We start from the raw sequence: 22,345 nt of genomic DNA on the forward strand, positions 1-22,345 counted from the left end.
GTGTGGAATTTTCCACTTGTGTGCTGGCGCTCTAAGAGTTTGGATTCAGGGAGCATTTCACATTTTGAACTTCACCGGGCATGGTGATGCAAGCCTGGAATCCTGGCACCTGGGGGCTGGAGAGATGGCTCAGAGGTTAAGCCATCTAGAGGACCTGGGTTCAATTACCAGCACCCACATGGCAGCTTATGGCCATCTGTAAACTCCAGTCCCAGGAGGGATCCGAGGCCTTTTTCTGCCTCCTCAGACACCAGGTGCACATGTGGTGCACAGAATTACGTGCAGACAAAACGCCAATACACGTAACAGTCAATTAAAATTTAAAAATGATTGCCAGCACTTGGAATGTGAAGGCAAAGAGGACCAGAGTTCAGTGTCATCTTTAGCTATGTAGAGTTCGAGACCAGCCTGGGCCCTTAAAAAATAAAAAAAATAAAAATAAAAGTAAGTAAAAATAGCCAAACAAGCAAAGTTTGGAGGTTCAGATTGAGAATTTGTGCTTGTTCTGTGTTCAAATGACATCTGTGCCTCTGGTGCTCTTAGGAAAGATTCGTAAGGAATCCATTACCCTCACCCTGTGAGGGAGGAACCCAGGACACAAAGAGGGAAATCCCTAGACTGCTGGACTAGGGCTCTTACAGTGAAAAAAGGTTTCCAGTATCTTTTTTTTTTTCTTTTTTGGAGAAGGGAGGTCTGAGACAGGGTTTCTCTATGTGTCTTGCTGTGTAGACCAGGCTGGCCTTGAACTCCTCTCCACCTGCCTCTGCTGGGAGTAAAGGTGTGGGCCACCACCATCTGACAGCTTACAGTAGCTCACAGAACCTATTTGTCTGTGTTGTACAGGGCTCTGCAGGGCCAACACCTCCTAATGGGACAAGGAGAAGGAATGCTTATTGCAGACACCTGCTTTCCACCAGGCCCTGGGCTGACATTCTGTCCTTGTGTCACTTCAAGTCAGGCCAAGGGCCAGGGCTGTAGCTCAGGGGAAGAGTGCTTGCCTAACATGCACGAAGGAAAAACACGGATTGGAGTTGCTTCGACAAACAGGAGTCCAGTCCATTTCCTCTCAGGTTGTGCCTGCCTGTAACTAGCTACCTGGCATGGAGTGGGTGTGTGCTGGGCATTACCCAGAATTCTCAGGCATTTCCACCGTCCCTTCTTTCCCAGGGAGCTTTGTTCCTCTAGGTAGAGCGAGGCTCTCTCAACAAAGGGGCACCTGTGGCTCCCGGTGACTCACCGAAGCAGCTGTCCTGAGCGTGGGTAATGGAGGAGGCTGCCGCGACGTGGGAGGTGGAGCGATCTTTCTTGAGCTGGTCCACAGCAAAAAGGCTCGCCTAGTGGAGAAGCCAGTTCAGCGTTCTCTTCTTTGCCACCCCACGAGCAAATTTCTTGAGTTTCAGTCCCCACACACTAGTGTGTTTGATGGCAAGAACTCTTCCCACACCCCTGTTTCTTTGTTTTTGTAGCCAGAGTCATCCAAAGGATGCAGAGAGACAGTAATGGCCGAGCCTCTGGGAGGGGTTGGTGTGGTTCCTCAGGTTACTCATCCCCTTTGCCCTTCACTAGCCCGTTTCTCCTCACTCAGTTTCTCTGCACACAGAACTCCAGGGAGTGATGGGGCTTGAACCCAGGGCTTCAAACAAGCTATGCATACCTTCACCGCCGAGCTAACTACACCTCCAGTTCTCCTGTTCTATCTTGTTTGCTTTGCGTCACAGTCTCACGTGATCAGTGGGGCTCCATCTCCACTGTGGTTAGACTATGGGTATGTGCCACTGTGCCCACCTAGAGATAAATAAATAAATAATATATATGTATATATATACATATATATTTTTTAATTTTTTTCTTTTAAATGTTTATTTGAAATATCAGCTGAGGAGTGAAGGAACTTTAATCCCAGCACTCAGGAGTCACAAGTCGTGTGGCTTTTTGTGAGTTCAAGGTCAGCCTGGTCTACATTCTAAGTTCTAGGCTGGCTAGTGTTCTATATTAAGATCTTGTCTTAAAAACAAAGCAAAACAAAACATTTCCCTCACAAACCCAAACCAGCTGGGCAGCGGTGGCGCACACCTTTAACCCCAGCACTTGGGAGACAGAGGCAGATAGATCTCTGTGAGTTCGAGGTCAACCTGGTCTACAGAGCTAGTTCCTGGACAGCCAGGACTGTTACACAGAGAAACCCTGTCTCAAAAAACAAAACAGAAAAACCAAAACAAGAAGTAAAACCAAAATAAATTGAAATGTCATGTAATATAGTCTTTACTCACCTTCTCATTTCTATTCAAGCCAAACAAAACATCTTTCACTCAGAGTCAAAAAGTCCCCCCAAAACAATCATCTGCTGAATTGTCCCTAAACATGTACTGTGTGTTTTAAGAGAGACGAGGTCACATCTATCTTGCTGGCATGCTCCACTACTCTCATTTTTGCTTCATTGACATTTATTTATCTATTTATTTATTTATTTTGACAGGGTTTTTCTGTGTAACCGCCCTAGCTGTTCTGGAACTTACTGTGTAAACCAGGCTGGCCTCGAACTCACAAAGATCCCCTAGCCTCTGCCTCCAAAGGGCTGTGATTAAAGGTGTGAACCACATGCCCGGCTTTACGTCTTATTTTTATATTTGAAACAGCAGTTGTTGTGATGCTAAATCAAGCCTTGAACTCAAAATCTTGTCTTTGTCTCCCAATCGTTGGGATTATAGATCTGGGTTGTCACACCCAGCTTCTTCACTGTGTGTGTGTGTTATAAGCCAAAGGTTGACATCAGGCATTTTCCTCACGCCACACCTTACTTTTTGAGACAAGGTCACTTACTGAATTTGAAGTCTGCCCATCCAGTTAGAATGGCTGGTTCAAGAGTACCTGGATTCCTCCTGCTCTGTCTTCCACAGGCATGTGCCACTGTGCCCAGCTTTTATGTGGATACTGAGGATCAAGTCCTCTTCCTTACACAGCAAGCACTTTAGTGAATGAAACATCTTCACCAGCTGTTGTGGAATATGACTTTAACTATGTAAAGATGTGTTACATTTGTTTATGCTGCATTGTTTAAGGATGTAAAGATGCGTTACTTTGCCTGCCTAAGGCACCTGATTGGTCTAACAAAAAGTGGAATGGCCAATACCTAGGCGATGGAGGGATGGGTGGGGCTGGCAGGCAGAGAGAATAAGTAGGAAGTGGAGTCTAGGCTTGTGAGAGAAGGGAGGATGAGGGAGAAAGAGAGGAAGCAGGAAAGTAGGGCATAAAGAAAGAAAGGTAAAAGGCCCTGAGGCAAAACAAAGATGAAGAGAAAGAGCTTACAATAAGTTCTAAGAGCGAGTGGGACGAGCATAAGATAAGGCCAGATATTCATAACTAGTAAGAGTCTTGGTGTCATGATTTGGGAGCTGGTTTGTGGCCCAAAGAAAAGCCTGCTCCATCCAGCCCCTGTCCTCATTCTTTACCTCCAGCACAGTGCCAGGCAGAGATAAGTACCTGGTGAGCGGATGAATGAACGGATGAGAGTAAATGATTGACATTTGGGGAATTAGTGAAATATGCATGCAAGTGGCAAAGAGAGGACGAATCACTACTAGAACCTACGGTGGCAGGAACAGGTAGGTGTTCATTCAGATGGTCAACAGCACACGAAAAGACTCACCAAAAAAGAACCCACTGTTCACCCACCATAATGACTTTTTCTTTTTAAACAATACCAGGTGGTAGGAGGGATGGGGAGCAACTGAAATCCTCATCTCCTGCTGCTAGAGAGTAAGTTGTTACAGCCAATTTGAAACACTGTTTGACAATATTTACTACAGCGAAGCATATGCCAACCCTGTGACCTGGCAGTTACACTGAGGTATACATTCAGGAGAAATGAATGCATGTGTTCATCAAACACACACCCAAACGCGTTCATGGTGGCTTTTGTCATGGTGGTTCCAACCAGCAAGCAGTGAAGATGCCTGTGGAGAGGATAAAGGAGCGGTTACTGAGGATACGCTCCTATAATGGAAAAATACACCACACACACACACACACACACACACACACACACACACACACACACACCAACCACAGGGCTGGGGATACAACTCGTTTGATAGAATGTAGCCTAGCACTTAGAAGGCCCTGGGTTCAGTTCCCCGTAGTGCATATGTCAGGCATGGTAAAAAGTTCAGGGTCATCCTCAACTATATTGGAAATTAGAGACCAGCCTGGGCTACATGAGATACTATCTCAAAACAAGAAGATAACACAGCTAGGTCAGGCACGGTGGGGTGAATGTCTTTATTCTCAGCTCTGGGAATGCTTTGTATCTTCACTTGGCTAACAGGGATGTAGATGCATGGATCGATACACTTGATTAACGTACTTTATATAATGAGTTATGCTCTGATCTAAAAGGTGGATGTGACAAATACCCAGACAGAGCAGAAGCAGAGAGCTTGGAGCTTCCCTGTACCATGGAAGTACAGGGGGGATAGGTTTTCAAGGTGAGGGAAATGGGTCACATCAGATACCAGAAAAGCTTGGGCACAAGGCCTAAAACTATGGTGTCTGGATCTCACATCTGAAAGTGCATTTGTCTGGGCTTTCAGCGGAGTGGCCATAGCTGTGAGTTTAAGAAGCACTAAGTAGTGGATGAATTAAGGTTGTGAACACAGAAGAAAGAGTGGCAATGGAGCGGAGCGGCGGCAGTCAAAGGAAGATTTCTTTAAAATCGAAACTTGAGTTATTTGTAGTCTGAAAGACGATCCAGTTTGGAGGAGAGGGCTGAAAACATAAGGGAGAAAAAGACTGAGGGATGGCAGGAAGTTCTTGGGATAGAACCATGGGGTTTCAAGGTTACCAGCTTAAGAATGTGTTGTTACAGCCAGGTTGTGGTGGTACACTCTGGAGGCAGAGGCAGGTGGATCTCTGTGACTTTGAGGTCAGCCTGGTCTGCAAAGTGAGTTCCAGGACAGCCAGAGCTACATAGAGAAACCCTGTCTTGAAAAACAAAAAACAAACAAACAAAAACAAACCCCTAAAAAAACTAGGGTTGGAAGTCATTAGATCAAGGGCTAGAAAGATGGCTCAGTGGTTAAGAGCACTGACTGCTATTCCAGAGGACCTGGGTTCAATTCCCAGAACCCACATGCAGCTAAAACTATCTCTAACTTCGGTTCTAGGGGACCTGACACCCTCACTCAGACATACATGCAGGCAAAATACCAATGCATATAAAATAAAAATAAATTACAAAAAAATAAGAGAAAGTCACCAGATTGAAAACATGCATGCATTAGGTATCACATGACTTGGACAAGCTTCCGCCTCCCTCTGGGCTTTGGTTTCTTTTCTGTTAAATGGAACTTAAATACTTGTTACAGGCAAACCCCCTGGTCTGTGCCATTATCCCGAGAAACACCTCTCCTCTGCACAGCCAAACTCCTTTGCCTTCCAGCCTGTCCCCAGGTATTGCATCTGTGCACATCTTTCCCATGACAGCCTGGATTTCTGCAACTGGCCTTGCAGTGTGCAGCCAGCACAGTGGGGCTCCTCTACAGCCTCATTTCCCTTGTAGCTCCAGTCTAGCTGCCTTGAGATGGTAGGCATCCAGCTATATGCCATGGCGTCTCCTGCCCCTTGATGTCACCTCCCTGGTCCCTCCCCCTGGAATAATCTCCCACGTTCATCTGACTCTCAGTCCTTAAAGCTTACTCAATTTCCACCTGGAGCCCTCTTCCCCATGGGGTTCAGTGCTCCCCGGGGTTCTGCAGAACCATGTCAGACCTCCCCACTCCTGTCTCATTAGGTCACATCTCCGGTTCCCAGTCTCTGGTGGGCTGTATGGGGAAGGAAGTGTGGATATTTTCATCTTTATTATACCCGTGATGTCTAGCATATTCCCCGACACACGGAAGGTATCCAGAAAAAATTTATTGAGTGAATGAACAGATAGAGCACCATCGTTGCCCTTTATGGTCGGCTTAGAGCCACAGTTTAGAAGTGCTTATGAAATAGTTCATAAATCTGCTGTCTTTAGCTTAGAAACAGTTGTTTCCTTGCCCAGGGGCTTAGAGAGGACCCAGTGCTGATGATAACCCTGGCATGAGCATGCGTGACTGACTAGCGACTTGAGGACCAACACTGCTATCTGCTTATGCCAGCATCATGTGTCCTCTGCCAACCAGAGGCAGGGTTTCTCTCTCTCTCTCTCTGACCATTGTGGGCTCTCAAGTACTCTAATTCAGAGCTCTTCTTGTCAGTAAACATCTCTGAGTGATTTGTTAGACTACACCAGCTTCTAGATTAACCAGCTGGCCTACAAACACAGCTTGGCCTCCATTTTTACAAGTTAGAATCTTGGATTGAACTAACCACAGAAAAAAAAAAGCATCCCAAGGGTGGGATGGCTGGTGATGTCAGGATTTCCTCAACAGCATAAGCAGTCACGTGACATTTCTATTCGGGAATGATTTAAAGTGTACAGTGGATGTATGTAGGTGACACATCAATCTTGTGCCATTAAGTACATGTGAGATTTAAGTTTGCAGATTTTGGTATCTGCAGTGGTCCTGGGAATCAGCTCCCCTGAATATTAAGGGATGACTGTATAAATGAAGGATGCAAGAAGGACCTATCGGTTGTCCACATCAGAGTGCACAGCCAAACCGCTGGCTTATTTGCTACTGCTTTTCAAACTCAGCATCCCTCGAGAGACCACCAGGAAGTCGGCAGCCTCTTCCCAGGATGCAACGCTACTGGACCAACACATTTCCATCCTCCTTTACTGAGCCCAGAGAGTAGTGCAAGGCACCAAATATAGTTGGTTGTTGCAATGTTTCTTCCTCCTCCAAGGACAGTAAGGTTTTGTCAGGCACTAGGTCAGATACTGAATGGGCCTGTAGAGTCCGTGTCCTGCTCAGCTTTTTGAGTCTCCGTTTCCACATCTGTCAGGTATCTGTATCTGGAAGAATTCATGGTATAGGCAGATCATTTCATGGCCCTTCCTAATTTCGAGGAAGGTGTAGGGAAGCTGGAGGAGTTGATAGGACAGGAGGCCTTCAGAAGGTAGCTTCAGTCCACCCGGGCATACCTGCCTGATGCCTGGAAGCCGGGCAACCGTAGCTGCCACCCATGAAGCCCGTAGCTGGTCACTGCCCTGAGCCCTCGAGAAGTACCCAAAAGGACCCTTGGAGGGGTGGGGACGCTCAGTGGCCTGAGAACCATTGGCTGGTCATAAACCTGCAGGGATCAGCCTGGTCCCAAGGGGCGGGGCGGGCGGGGTGGTGGAATCAGGAAATTCCTTTATACTGTAGGCCCTCCCCGCCTTTCCAGAGTACCTACTTGTCCCGACCTAGGTTTCCTGAGAAAGAGAAAACGAAATACTCGGGTTTCCCCTTGAAGGACCGGGGTTCGGAGCTCGACCTGGGACCGCAGGAACACCGGTGCTCCCAAGTTCCAGGCCTTCCCGCCCGCAGGGAACCGGGCCAATCCTCGGCGACTCCCGCAGCTTCGGAGCTCAGTGTTGTCTGGTCCCCGAGCTCCACTCTGGTTCAGCTTAAGGTGGTGTCACATGAGTCGCGGGGGAGTGGGCGGTGGCGTGCACGCCCGGAGGGGGGCAGGAACACCGGTGCTCCCAAGTTCCAGGCCTTCCCGCCAGCAGGGAACCGGGCCAATCCTCGGCGACTCCCGCGGCTCCGGAGCTCAGTGCTGTTTGGTCCCCGAGCTCCGGGAGGTGTCCCCGGGCTCCACTCCGGTTCAGCTTAAGGTGGTGTCACATGAGCCGCGGGGGAGTGGGAACCCAGGGAGTGGGCGGTGGCGTGCGCGCCCGGAGGGGGCCGCCCAGTCCACCTATATGCATAGGGACCCGCCTGACGGATGCCAGGAATTCCCAATGAAAGGCGCTGGGGGGGAAGTTTGGGCAACTCGGCCTGGCCAATGGAGAACCTCGGGAGGGCTCTGCCCCTTCTCCCCGCCCCCTCCCGCCTCTGCTCCGGCAGCGCGAGTGTTCACCGAGCGCAGTGTGCGTGGAGATTAGATCGGAGCGCGCTCCCCAGGAAGGCAGTTCGCGAGCTCCAGCCGCCGCCACCGTCAGCAGCAGCCTCCGCTAGCAGAGCCGCGGCGGAAGCGGGCTCAGGGGAGCGAGCCCGGCCCCGCCAGCCCAACCCAGCCCAACCCTGCCGACTCCCTTCCCACACCCGGGCAGCAGCTGCCGTCGCTTAGAGAGAAGGTGGAGGAAAAAAATCCAGCCCCTAGCACGCGCGCACCATCATGGACCATTATGATTCCCAGCAGACCAACGACTACATGCAGCCCGAAGAGGACTGGGACCGGGACCTGCTTCTGGATCCGGCCTGGGAGAAGCAGCAGAGGAAGGTTAGCATTTATCCCCACCCTCCGCATCTCCGAGTCCTTATCCGCTCTGCCCGCCGCACTCCTGGGCTCCCGGCTGGAAACCAGTTCCCGGCGCGCAAGAGCGGAGGCGGGGACAACGCCGCCACTGCGAGGTGGGGTATTGGGTTACAGGCACCGGGCGGAAGAGGGGAGCACCCCTGCTCTGTAGCCCGCGAACTGCGAGCCGCAGCGCGGGGAGGTGGCGTCGCCTGCGGGCAGGTCACCTCGGAGCGGGTGGTCCAGGCCACCCCGCTGCTGCCGAAACCGTGCCGGCGTGGGCAGGGCGTGGGGGCGGTGCTCGAGAGGCTGGGGCTGAGACTTCAGTTCCATGGCTGCTTACTCGGGATCGATTTTCCCCTTCCTTCCCTTCTTCCTGGCGCCTCCATATGGCGTGCGGTGGCAGCGCGCTTCCTGGGCCGCCCCTGGGGCTCTCTGTACCGTAGGGGCAAGCTGCCCCGCACTCTGCGCCCCTAGCCGAGTCGGCAGACAGCAGAGCGGGTGCCGGAGGGTTTGGCGGCTTCCTCGGCATCTGCCTGGAACTGAACGTGCTGGAGTGCTGCTGGGGCCGAGAAAATCGGGGGGCGTTTGCGGGCTCCCCAGGGCCCTGTGGGGGCGGGGTCAGGACGGTGAACCGTTTTATTGCTTAACTCAGTGAGCTGGTAGCTGCAAGCCATGCATCTGCGTCCTGCCCTACCGACTCGCTCGTTTCCTAGTGAAACGCGAGTTTGGGTAGCTTGGCTCTAGTTGAGGGGCTCCGTGGCGAGGGACGGTCTCAGGAGATATTTGGGGTCGTTCTTTGAGGATCTCTGCTCAGCCCTGCGCTGTATCCTAGACGCCGTCAGCGAGGTCCTGGATCTGCTGCCCCTTCTGGGCTGGGGAATTGGCGATGGGTCCCGAGTATAATAGCTAGTGGCAGGAAGAGGTCAGAAACCACTCTTGGGGGGTGGGAGGTATTAACCATGCCGCGGCTTCCTGCATGCGCAGCGAGCCCTTTCCCTGAGCCACGTACCCTGAACCCCACCTCCCATTCCCGTCCAGTCCCTCCCCATTTCATACTCCCCCCCCCTTCGTGATCTGGGTATGGGGGGACAGGATGGCGCGTCCCTCTGGATAGTGCGGTTAGGGCTGGGCTTGAGGGAGAATGCTCATGTCCAAAAATGGTAACATTCATTCCCTTTTTTAAACTTAAAAGGGGGGGGAGTTTAGAGAGCCGACTGAAGTTTTTTTTTTCCCCTTTAGCTAAAGGCATCCTGTATTAGCTCACTCAGGAATCCTAAGCCCTGAAACGGTGCCCCTTTACTCACTTCATCAGACAAGCAGAGGTAATTTAAAACACACCACAATGGGCTTCCTTAAACAGGCGACCTGGGGCCCTGCCCCTGTCTCCGACAGCAACCACGACTTAAGAGAGTCCCTTGGCTTTGAACTGGCTTCTTTGTAATGTATTGGTTGCTTAAAGACACCGCCCTCTTCCTGTCAGCCCCCTCCCCCTCTTCGGGAGCTGAAGGTTGAGGGTCTTTCCCCTATTTCCTGGGACTGTTGCTGGAGGAGAAAACTGGATGAGCTATTTGGAGACTCCCAGAGAGGACAGGGAATCTCCCTCCCCTGTTTCTCTTTCAATAAAAAAGGAAACAAAAACCAAAACAAGACAAAAAAAAAAATCCAAAAACTTTCTCAAGATGGTCAGGAAGGGTGGAATCAGAATGATGGAAATCTTGGGCTCTTCCATGGAGAAGTCAAGTCCCTCCTAGGAGTTCAACTTTGTACTGGAAGAGACAGGAGTGATGGAGCTCTTGAAGAGCCAGGCCCAGCAAGGGTGTGAGACTCAGTTTCCGGCATCCAGGCGCTGAGTCTTGGGCCTATATGTTCACTCAGTATTAAAGAATGAATGGCTGAGTGAACATGTTCGTTGAGGTTGGGGAGAAAATGATAGCTTCCCGAAACTCCTACCTGGTGGAAACAGACCATCTAGGTAATTTGGTCGTCTCTGGTCATGTGTCACATAGGCTGATGCTGGCTAATGTGTGCCAGCCTCGTAGCTGCTATATCTCGTAGATCCCAGCAGCTCTGTGAGCTGGACACATGAGAAGATGAGCAAACCAGGGTAAGAGAGAAGAAGTAGCCTGGGCTGGGAGCTGGTGTGTGGTGGACTGGGAGACAGCTGGAGGAAGGATGGGAAGAATCCAGAGGGTTTTGGTGTCTGGGAATCCACACCTACTTGGGTTGATAATAGGAGCCTGGTTGTAGGCTCTCTGCTTTTGACTTGGGAAACCTGGTCCCTGGTTGTGGCCCCAGGCCATTCATTCCTGGTGTTGTCTTTCGGGAACTTCAGTTTTCTCTGCTGCAGAAGTTTGGCCCTGCCTAGTTCTCAGAAGAGTCATTGGGATATACAGAGGGACTTCTTAAGGCGAAGCAGCACCTAGTAGGTTTTGCTCTTCTTCCTCCTGCCTGGGAATGGGGAGGATGTGATATGGGACCACTGAGGTGGTATGTGCAGTTGGAGCCATTGGCTTCTCAGCTCTCTGAGCGGTATATGTGTGGCTGTGCCTATGTGGTGCTTAGAGGCCGATGTCTTTCTGAGTCACTCTTCACTTTATTTATTGAGATCGGGTCTCTCTGTGTGTGCCCTGCCCTGGCTGGCCTTAACTCTGCCAATGTAGAACAGGCTGGCCTCTAACTCACAGAGATACCACATGTTTTTGTCTCCACACCTGGCCAACTCTCTACCTCATTTTTGAAAACAGCGTTTCTTTCCCTGAACCTGGAACTCCTAACTCAGCTAGTCTGGATGTCTGCTCCTGCTACCCCTGCGGTTACAGGCGTGGACCACCATACTCAACTTTTTATGTGGGTGCTAGAGATTGACTTTAGGTACCCTTTAGTGACTGAGCCATCTCCCCGGCTTTGTGTGAGCACAGACTGTGAGCCAGGCTGAGTTCTAGGCATTGGAAGTGGGACACTGAGTAAGATAGAACCTGATGTGTTTTACCCTACCGAGCGTCCCCCTCCTTCCAGCTCTTACCCGCTCCTATGAAATGATGAGTGGTGGGAACTGCTTCCTTGGTGGAGGTGGATGCAGGTAGAAGCCCGAGCAGGCAGGAGGCATGACTCAAGGAACCGAAGGAAAGGGGGTGTGGTGGCTGTGGTTCTCCCCTCTTCAAAGAATGCTTTGGGGCAGAGTTCTTGGTTGGTCCCCATACCTCCAAATGCAAAATGTGGCTATGGCCCAGAAACTAGAGATGCGGCTCTGATGGCCTTCCTGACTTCCAGGAGGAGGCCTGAAGTCTTCTTTCTTTCCCGAGACAGTTCTTTTCATGATGACCACAGGCCTCTCTGTGTTCCCTCACGGAGATCTTGCCACGCCCGTGAGTGTTTGTGCATAGGTGTCAAACAGGCTAAAGAGAATGTTGACTTAGGGTTAGGTTCTGGACCTGTCCTCTCTCACTGTGACCTTGGGCCAGCTCCTTCTAGCTTCGGGCTCCATATTTGTTTTAACTTGTGAGGAGGTGGTCCTGCTCCTCAACTGTATTTCTGAAGCCGTGGAGGTTCTGGAGGGAACCGTGTACTCCCACAGGTGTCAGCCCTAGGGCTTTTCCCAATGAGACATCTCATTCACACTTGTTGAGTAGCTGTTGAAACCCAGCAGCCTTGGCAGGCGGATGCAAATAGCTATGGAGAAGACCCAGATCCCAGTGCTGCATCAGTGGTAGACTTAGGCCACCTCAGTCACAGTTTTCTGGGCGGCTGGGCCATCTCATGGGAGCCTACCCAGGATTTCCAAAGGGGAAGTAAGAACTTGAAGGGGTGGGTTTACTTGGGAAGGACTAAACACCCCAAATCAGGGTGGTACCTGATGGAAGTGGAATTAGAAAGAGCAAGGAATTGGTTCTTCCACCCTCAGAGCCGTCTTTGTCTTCTTGACTGCCGTACCCCTGACAGGTCTGTGGGGGTCAATCATCCAGGCTGTCCAGTTCTTTGCTGCATTCCTGGTCCTGAGCAGGGACAGGATTTAGAGGAGGCTGCTGCTTGAGGACATGGATGCTCTGTTTCTAGGTAAAGACCCAATCCTGGGCCTGCATCCTGGCTCCAGCTTCTGGAGATAAATGTGCACCGGGTGTGGTGGGGTGTGTGCGTCTGTCAAAATGTTGGCTCTTTCATTGGCTAACTGTGCCATCTTGGAGCTACTTAGTGAATTCTAGGCTGGCTTGTTCTACGTGGTGAGACCTTGTCTCAAAGTCCCTCCCCCCCCAATAAAAACTAATCAGGAAAAAAAAGTACTTAAAATTTGTGTCACTGTGTTATAGTGCAAGAAGAACAACACACAGAGAATGAGCGTCCCTTAAGAGCCATTTAGCCCAGGAATTTGCCCTGCCCTCACACCTCCCTGCACCTTCCCTACGCTCACTTGGTGTAGCTGGGAACAGGTGCCCCATTGGTTAAGCAATGGATAAAACCTGAAGGAGAAGTGGGGGAGGGAAGAGTTGGGCCACCAGGCCCCAGATGCCAGCTGGCCCTAGACCAGGCAGGTGTGAGGAGGCCTGGCTTGTGGCCCGAACGAAAAACCAGATTGTCGAACAATGGGACACTGGAGGTGGGCTTGTAGGAAGAAGATGTCGTAGATGCCCAAAGGGCACGTGGTCAGGGTCTTCTGGAGGAATCTTCCTTGAGGCTGGCTTCCGGAGGTGCTCCAAGGTGCTACCTTTCCACTGGCTCTAAAAAAGCCTGGTGCTGAGGCCACAGACCGGAAATTGGGCTTGAGGGCATGTGGTATTTCCTGTGGGTCTAGAGTTGGGGTGGGATAGCCCCAGCCTGCTCTGTGACCTGGTCACAGATGTGTGGCTCCTAGAAAGAGTCCAGTCCTTGATGCATGGATTGCTGAGATGACTACTGGAACCAGGTGCAGAGTGTTGAGTGAATACCCTGGGTGACCTGCCTGGTGGGTCCTGACAACTAGGAGATCAGAAAGATCTGCAGTCATACTGCTAAGCTGTGTCAGTAATAGCTGATGGAATGAGCAGCTGACAGGCTTTGTGGCCAGGGTAGGGAGGGAGTCTGCACAGAGCCTGGGGTGGAGAAGGTGTTGTGTGTGTGTGTGTGTGTGTGTGTGTGTGTGAAAGAGAGGTTTCTGCGTGTGTGTGAAAGAGGTTTCTGCTGGGAAACCAAGTGACCTTTTTGCTGCAGGATTGAGAAGGGTGAGGTGAGGGGCCTGCCTGGGAGGGGCAGAGCAAGCCACCCGAGTCAGGTGCTGGGACACCCTCTCGTTCTTCCTCATTCGGACTTGGCCTCACCCACCTTCTCTCTTTCTTTCCTCCTCTTTGTCTTTTTCTTTGAGGAGCAGGGTCTTTTGTAACTCAGGCTGGCCTTGAATTTTCTGTGTGGTGGAGAATGACCTGCTTCTGTGTTCTAAGTGCTGGGAGCATAGATGTGTAACAGCTTACGCTGTGGGGCTAGGAATTGAACTCAAAAAGAGTTTCATGCATGGTGGACAAGCATTGCCCCAACTTGGCTACACACCCAGCCCCTGGTTCTTCACTGGCCGAGAGTGACGACTAGGCCAGGCTGTCTAAGCAGGTCACACTGGTCAGGCTCTTAAGGCTCATACCTCTCCAGGTACAGCTGGGGTCATCCCAGCCAGTCAGCCTCAGAGATGCACAGTCTGACACGCAGCCAGGGATCACTTGCTCTACTGGCCCTGCCTTTTCTCCTCTTGATATGGCCAATGGCCCCACATCTCTGCAGGAGTGGTCCTGTGAGCTGGACCTGTTTACTCACAAGAATATTGGCGGGTCCAGGTGTGGGAGGCATGCCTTTATTCGTAGCACTTAGGAGACAGAGGCTGGGAACATCTGACAGCCTGGTCTATGTGCTGAATTCCTGGTCATCCAGGGCTGCATAGTGAAACCCTGTCAGAATAAAATCTTGGCAGGTCCTGCAGTCTTTCTGCTAGAGGTGGTTTGAACAGTTTTAGTCTGTGGCTCCTCAGAGAATTCACAGGCAAGAGGCCGTAGGCAGAGGAAGTCTTGTAGCCCCGTATGCTGGTGCTGTTCCTATGGGTCAGTGAAGTCCTACTTACCCGTCAGTTCAGGTTTCTGCACCCTCGAACCCGGCCCTGACCCAGGCAAGGAGCCTTGAGAGAACAGGGACTGAGAAGACCCAGGAGAAGAGGGCTGAGAGCCTCCTGGAGGCCCACTTTCCTGCCCCACCCACTGCACAACCAAGATCTGCCACCTGAAGGTTGAGGGGACAGAGTTCCTCAGGCCTTGTCTCGTGCCCTTCCATCGACTGGGGAGTCTTTCACAGGGCTTTGGTGGGGGAGCACTAGGAGTCCAGTCTACAGTAGCTATCCTGAGGACCCGTGTGCGTATGTGTCCCTGTGAGTTGGGCCTTACTGTTGCACGACATTTCATAGGTGGAGAACTGTCTGACCTTTTCAGGATCTCAAGGTCAGGGCGGCAGTGGCTTTAGGATCTGAAGCTGGTGGTTCTATCCCCCCTCTGGTGTTTGCCTTGCGCAGGAACGTTAAGCAAAGATGGATGTATACAGATAAAACCCCAGGGGTTGACATGTTCTGGAATTAGACAGTGGTGATGGATGTATGGCCTTATGAGTACACTCAGAATTACTGGGCTGTGCACTGCAAAATTGGTGACACTGATGTTCTGAGAACTAGGTCTCAATTTTGAAAAAAGCCAAGCCAAGACTAATGGAAAGAAGAAGCTGACAGTTGCCTGTCATCCCACCTCTCAAATGTGCATACTGTCACAGGAGTTCAGATGACACCTGCCATCCTCATAGCTTATCCTTACTTGTGCAACCTCCCCTCCCCCATTTCTCCTTGCTTGCCGTCTGCTCCTGGGCTGGGATTCGGAGCCATGAACCATGGTAGGAGAGCTGAAGAGTCATCAGGAAGAGAAGCATTTCTGTAGAGTGTGACTGGCCCATTCTTGGAAACCGTCTTGCGAATATGACATATAAGAACCCGAGAACAGGGCTGGGGAGGAAAGGTGGCTTTCCGTATCTTCCCAAGTCCCTGACGTGTGAGAGTCCTAGGGGTGTTCAAACATAAACCCTGTTGGACTATAGTCACTGCTTGCCTTCTGCCGTCCCCAGGGTCAGCAGGCAAGGGCAGCTTTCCTAGGGTCAGAGGCAGGTATGGGCTGGAGAGGCAGCTGCACTTCCCTGAGAAGTTGCCTAGCAATAGTGGGTAGGTGACTTAGCCCACTACAGAGGTAGGAGGAGAATAAAAGGCAGTGAGGATGGGAACTGGGCGTAGATGCGTTTCCAGGGATGCTGTTCCCCTGGAAACTGCCTTCTTGGTCCTTGGCTACCATGGGCCTCTAGTGGAGCTGTGATTTGTTCTCCACGGAGGGATCAGAGTCCTCTCCAGGCTTGTGTCCCAAAAGGTCCAGGGTGGAGGACAGGGAGGAATTCTTGCATGCCAGATTGTAAGTCAGACATGTCCCATCAGTGGCCTTCGTTAGTACTCCCTGCAGCAGGGAGTGGAGCTGTGGGATGGTCATTCTTCCTAGAATGGCCTGAACTTAGAGAGACCGGGTGACCAGCTCCCAGGCATACAGAGAAAGGGCTGGACATGAAGACCCAGGTGTTCATTTTGGTTTGAAACATTTCAGAAGCCCAAGGTACTAAGAGGGAAGTGTAAACTCTGTCCACCTCCTGGGGAGGGAAGAGAAGATTCTTGAAGGCAAACTGGCCAGGAGAACTGTCTGTTTTACATCACTCAACCAACAAGTATTTAGGTTCTCCAAGGAACTAAAAAGACCAACGATTTACGATGATTAAAGGTTCAATGACTTAGATGACCCCGGTCATTGAGGAAAACACTGTTATTGTGCCTGTATTTATAGGGAAACTGAGACCCAGAGAACTAACCTGCCTGGGAGCTGACCAGTATACTGTTATGAGCAAGGTTAGGCAGATTAGCTTCAGAATTCTGATTTTACCGTAAGTACGGACACACCCCTGGCTGTGAAGGGGCTCGTGTTTTTTTTTTTTTTGGTTTTTCGAGACAGGGTTTCTCTGTGGTTTTGGAGCCTGTCCTGGAACTAGCTCTTGTAGACCAGGCTGGTCTCGAACTCACAGAGATCCGCCTGCCTCTGCCTCCCGAGTGCTGGGATTAAAGGCGTGCGCCACCACCGCCCGGCAGGGGCTTGTGTTTTAACTGAGACTTGAGTCTTAAATGCCAGTGAGTAATAACTCAGGGTGCTGTGTAATCGAGTGCTTATTTTATGATTCATAGTTTTTCACATACGTGTGTATAAATCATGATGTGATTTCTAACCGTCAGTGGTGATGAGCAAACTTGTGAGGGTTAAGCTCCATTTTAGGGTAGAGAAAGTGAGCCTCAGAAAAGCCAGGTGATTTTGCCTAGGTCTTGGACACAACTTGAACATTTAGGGTGAATTTTGACCAAAGTCCTTGGGACTGAGGGAGTCTGGCTGACACCGGCTCTTCTGAAGTTACTTTTCTTACTTGGGAAGGTCGTGGAGGTGCCAGTGGCTACCTTTTGTGCCCCCAAACTGCTCTTAGACATGATTTCAGCTTTTGGGGAGTGGCTTCCCCTGCTTGGGGGGTTCAGTAGTCCCTTCCTTTCTGCTTCCTGTTCTCACCAGCCCTGCCCTTTGTTTGTGTCCCCGGGGGAGCAGGAAGGCTGTGTTCCAGGCGGCAAGGCGCTTTAGCTTTATTCTCGTAGGAGTCATACTTTACCCCTTGCGCAGAAAGGTGTAGGGGCTTAGGCTGGCTGTCAGCATGGAAGGACTGGAAGTGTCTAGGCCTGAGAAAAGTAGCACCTGCCTGCGGACAGTGACACTTCTTGAGCCTCAGCATTGAATATCCTAGGGCCTCCAAGGGTCTAAAGCAGAGGCCCCCCGACTGTCCCGTTCTGGGGGGAAAGACAGTCAGACAGTGCCTCTTATGTTACCTTGCTTCTCCTGCTTGGTGGTTGGGACCTGTGGGGCCATCTGGAGTAGGGTCACAGGATTGTGTTGCCAGGCCAGGGCTTGTAGGGCCTGAAGATCTATTTATTTTAGTTGTTTGAGACAGTTTTTGCTCCGTAGCTCAGGCTGACCTGGAACTCATTGTATATCCCAAATCTGCTGTAGGAGAAATGTCACGGGGAGGAACCTGGAGGTGAGTGGCCTCCCTCCGGCAGATATCTTTTTTTTTGTTTGTTTGTTTATTTTTGTTTTTTCGAGACAGGGTTTCTCTGTGGCTTTGGAGCCTGTCCTGGAACTAGCTCTGTGGACCAGGCTGGTCTCAAACTCACAGAGATCCGCCTGTCTCTGCCTCCCGAGTGCTGGGATTAAAGGCGTGTGCCACCATCGCCCTGCTCGGGCAGATCTCTTGATGTAGCTTTGTCTTTCCATGTCTGACAGGAGACATTCTGTCATGTGTGTGGAGGGGCTGAGAGGACCAGGTCCCATCTCGTGTCCCACAGAGAGGCTGGACAGCTCGTGGTTTGGGGGTGGAGAGAACCTTTGTGTTTCTCTGGCTGCCAGCAGCCCCTCTGTTGTTTTTGGCCATAGTTTTGGCTTTGAAGGAGGAGTGGTTCCCTTCAAACACCACAGACATCCTCCAGATGACAAATAATGGCACCTTCCAGTCGAGTTCCCGATATTTCCGAAGGGCCTTTCTTTCCAGGAACCCAAAGTGCTTTTCCAGACTCAGCTCTGGGAGCTGGGGTGAGGAGGCAGCGGCACATGAATGTGTTTTCCTGGAGGCGGGGCCCCGATCCCTGTTTCCTGCCCTTTGGGTTGCTGTGGCCAGGACTAGAAGTGTATTTGTGCTCACTCCCCCATCCTCTTCATTCCTCCCTTTAATTGTTTTGTTCTTTGGTTCTGGGAATGGACCTTGTGCGAACTCGACCCGAGTGACACCCACTTCTCTCCTCTTTAAAATTTAAGTTAAGCAGCATGGAGCTGGTGAGACGGCTCAGCAAGTTAATGGACTTACTGGCGATCCTAACAGCGCGCGTTCAGTCCCTGGAACTCACACGGTGGAGGAGAGGAGCCAGTTCCTGAAAGTTATTCTATGACCTCCATGTGTGTGCACAGGTGCACATAATAAGCTAAGGTGTAGCGGAATGCAGTGTTAGGAAGTTAAGCAACAGTCAATTTTTAAAATATTTATTTATTTATTATATATACAGTATTCTGTCTGTGTGCACGCCTGCAGGCCGGAAGAGGGTACCAGACTTCATTACAGATGGTTGTGAGCCACCATGTGGTTGCTGGGAATTGCACTCTGGACCTTTAGAAGGGCAGGCAATGCTCTTAACCGCTGAACCATCTCTCCAGCCTCCACAACAGTATTATTATTATTATTATTATTATTAGTATTAGTATAATATGTATGTAACTTTATCTTATATATGTTTGTATGTGTATATTGACACATAAAGATATGCATCTATTTGTTTATTTTATTATTGTTGTTATTATTATTGGATTTTTGAGACAGGGTTTCTCTGTGTAGCCTTGGTTGTGCTGGGACTCCCTAGACCAGCCTGGCCTTGACCTCAGAGGCCCGCCTGCCTCTGTTTTCTGAGTGCTGGGATTAAAGATGTGCACCATTACTCCTGGCCTTATATAATTATTTTTTAAAATTAAAAAATGCTACGTTGGTGTTTGCATCTGGGCCTGTTTGGCACCACCCTAAACAGAGGCTGCTTGGCAGGAGCAGCAAGGTCAGTCTGGCACGTAGGGTTGTAGCCTGGGCATCTCTCCATAGAAGCTCCTGGTTGAAAAGCAGCTCTGACTTAAGGTCTACATATTAGTCCAGTGACTGTGACCAGGGCTGCCCAGTCCCTCTGAAGCACAGGAGACACCCGTAGTCCTGGGGGTTGGCCACAGGACCTTGGTCAAATGCTCAGTGTTTCACAGCGAGGCTTTTGTTTAGACTTCACCTGTGGTGAGATGGCTGACGGGAGGTGAAGGGCGTCTGGGGTTTCTGGGGAGACCCAAAAGACTCAGGTGAGTGGAGCACGTATTTTTAGAGTTTCTGTTCTTGAAGCAGGTTCACAAAGAGCTTGCTGACTTTAGAGTTCTGTTTTAAGGAAATGGCACATTTGAGTTGAGGCCCCAGCATTCTTCTCTGGGATCTCATTGGCTCCCCTGTTGGCATGGACCTGTATCCTGAGTTCAATGTTTTTGTTAATAAGTGTATGATCATATTAACCCTGCCCAGGCAGCTGGTGTGTATCTGTGCCTATTTTAAAACTGGAGGTAGGGGTTGGAGAGATGGCTCAGCTGTTAAGATTGCTGACTGCTCTTCCAGAGGACCTGGGTTCGATTCCCAGCACCCACATGGCAGTTTACAACTGTCTGTAACTCCAGTTCCCAGAGACCCAATACCCATGGCAAAACACCAATGCACATTTAAAAAATCTCAAAAAATGAAAAAAAACAAAAAACCCTGGAGATGAGCCTGTAGCCCCAGTCCGATGTACGTTGCTCTGTTTACACACATCCGTACTGGAGCGCTGCATCCCATTTCTGGTTGAGACCTGGAGGCTTTGCCCACATCTCATGACTTCTTGCAGGTGGCAGTAAACCTAGCTTCCTGCCTTTGTGGCGGCCTCTGTGAGGGAGGACAGAAGTCAGTCTCAATGCTGTCTTTTCTTCTTGCATCTGGCATCCGTGTCTTGTGGTTGTCTGCTCCCATGTCCTGCCTGCCATCCTGGGGCTTTGAGGCCAGGGTCTCGAGGACCCACACCACCTAGTTATTGTCTTTTCAGAATAGCAGCTGACTTCATTTATTGATTTACTTATTTATTTATTGGTTTCCTTAAGATAGGGTCTTACGCATTGTAGACTTGTTCGGGAGTCACAAGAGTGACCTTGAACTGTTGATCCTTTTTCTCCCCCTTCCAAGCACTGGGATTATGTGTGTGTGTGTTCCTCCAAGCCTGGCTTTCTGAAGTGATGGGAATTGAAAGCAGAGTTTGTACATGGTGCACTACCAACTGAGCTGTGTCTTTGCCCCCGCCCCATTCTTTTGAGAAGAGTCTTCCTATGGTACAGTGGAGTTTGTTCCTCCTGTGTCATGTTTCTGAGCTCTGGAGTAATCAGCTTCCACCACCACACCCAGAGATTTACTATTTCCCTTACTGGGAATTGACTCCCTGGCTCTCTACCTGCTGCTGGGCTACATCCCTGGCTGCATTTCTTACAGCGCTTTTTAAATGCATTTTATGTACATGAATGCTTTGTCCTCATGCACACAGATCACATTACAGATGGCTGTGAGCCACCACATGGGTGCTGGGAATTGAACTCAAGACCTCCTGAAGAGCAGCCTGTGCTCTTAACCACTGTGCCATCTCTCCAGCCCCGTATTACAGCTCTTGATAAAGCATATCTGTAACTACAAACTTATAAATGAATTCATAGTTTATGCCTCACCACAGTGACTTGCAGTCTTTGGAAGCTAATTGTTTGTATTCTGGGAGGCAGACTCTCCTGTTGGAGCGGATTGTAGGTGAATGTAAGAGTTCTGGAAGATAGCCCAGGTGAGGAGCCATGATCAACCCTTCTTGGTGAGTCCCATTTCCAGGCCTGAGGACAGCTAGCAGGGTGACAGGCATGTCACCCCTGTCCCTGCCTGGTTTCTTTGTTCCCCCCTTTTCTCTCCTGTCAGCCACTTAGCTGCTGCCTTGCCCAGTTGACACTTGGGCTCCAGGATGGGCTGGCGAGAAACCTGGAAGAGACAGATGTGTTGGCAGGCTGCTGGCAGCCTTGCTATACTGTCTCAGAGAGTCACTGTGCAACCCTTGGCTTTGAGGACGTTTGGAGGATCAGTGACCTGATGTGCCTTGGACAGTAGAAGGCACTTATCGCAAGTGTGAGTCCTCAGAAGCCTTCGTGCCAGGTGGTGCCCAGCCTCCTGAAGACAAGGCGCACAAAAGCTTGTGTGTAGTAGTGCTTCCCTAACTCACTGACTGCCTCTCGGTGGTCACCGTCTTGCAGGAAACCCTTGGGTGTCATGGTCTGAGTCACCAATGCCACTCCAGCTTTGAGGTTGGTTTCTGGGTTCAGGACAGAGGTCTGGTTTGCTCCCCAGATTCAGATGGACCTCGGAGCCATCCTCATCATTGGACTGGTCAGAGCCTCGGATGAGCTCAGACCCTGCCATGCCTCCAGTCACCGCTCCAGCTGTGTTCGGTCACAGGGTGGTAGGGTGCTGTTGATGGCCTCCCAGCTCCCTTGGGGATAGTCCAGCTGTGTTTGTCTCCTGAGGAACTAACCATGCCGGCCCCTCCCCCAGCACCCTGCCCTTTCTCCCTGGAGGCTGAAATGATTGCATTTGGCTGGGATCCCTGCTTCAGAAAATCTTAGGGAGTTTCTGATCCTCTTGTGTGAACCTGAGGGCCCCGCAGGAAGTCAGAGTAAGGTCTTGGTTTTTCTTCTCCTTCCATGGCCAGTGTAATGTGTGTTTTCCCCGGAGCTTAACCTACTGTCGTTAGCAACCTTACCATGGGGTCTCCAGCTGGCCAGGACATGGTGTCCACTAAGGCCTTGATTCTCTTGCCACCTTCTCCCTGTTGGGGCTTTGGAGAGTAGCATTTGGGACCCCATCTCTTTTGAACTATTAGCTCCGAGAGCTGCTTGGCAGAGTCCTGTCCCATTCCCTGAGCACAGGAGTGCCAAATGCCTCCAGATGCCCTGGGATTTTAGTTGGTGCTGTGTGTGACTTTTGTCATGCTGGAGCAGTCATATGTGCTCATAACCCAGGAGCCTGCATCCCAGAATGGTGGTCAGGACTCAGTGCTGGAGGCTGGTTCTCGGGGCCTTGACTGGATCACCACATGGTCCAGTCATCTGGATCTCAGTCATCTCCAAGGCCTGGGCAATGCCAGGGTTCTGTTTCTGCCTTCTGTTTTTTCTGTTTGTTTGTTTGTTGTTGAGACGGGGTCTCATTGTGTAACTCTGGTGCCTAGAACTCTCCACGTGACCAG

At 50.7% G+C, this 22,345-nt stretch overlaps 1 protein-coding gene across 3 annotated transcripts in view; it reads left to right on the forward strand.

Moving 5' to 3' along the window:
- The first annotated feature begins 7,685 nt into the window (after positions 1–7,685).
- The window catches only part of Actn1 (actinin alpha 1), a 95,577-nt gene continuing 80,917 nt past the window's right edge, over positions 7,686–22,345 (forward strand). Inside the window, exon 1 of one of the 3 annotated variants that reach the window (XM_075948263.1) lies at positions 7,686–8,355. In XM_075948263.1, the coding sequence (XP_075804378.1) occupies positions 8,251–8,355 (105 nt within the window). In that variant the 5' untranslated portion in view covers positions 7,686–8,250. The remainder of the gene's footprint in view (positions 8,356–22,345) is intronic. The other 2 variants (XM_075948262.1, XM_075948261.1) reach the window with 2 other exon arrangements.

Source organism: Microtus pennsylvanicus, chromosome 14 (assembly GCF_037038515.1).
Source record: "Microtus pennsylvanicus isolate mMicPen1 chromosome 14, mMicPen1.hap1, whole genome shotgun sequence".
Classification (NCBI taxonomy): domain Eukaryota; kingdom Metazoa; phylum Chordata; class Mammalia; order Rodentia; family Cricetidae; genus Microtus; species Microtus pennsylvanicus.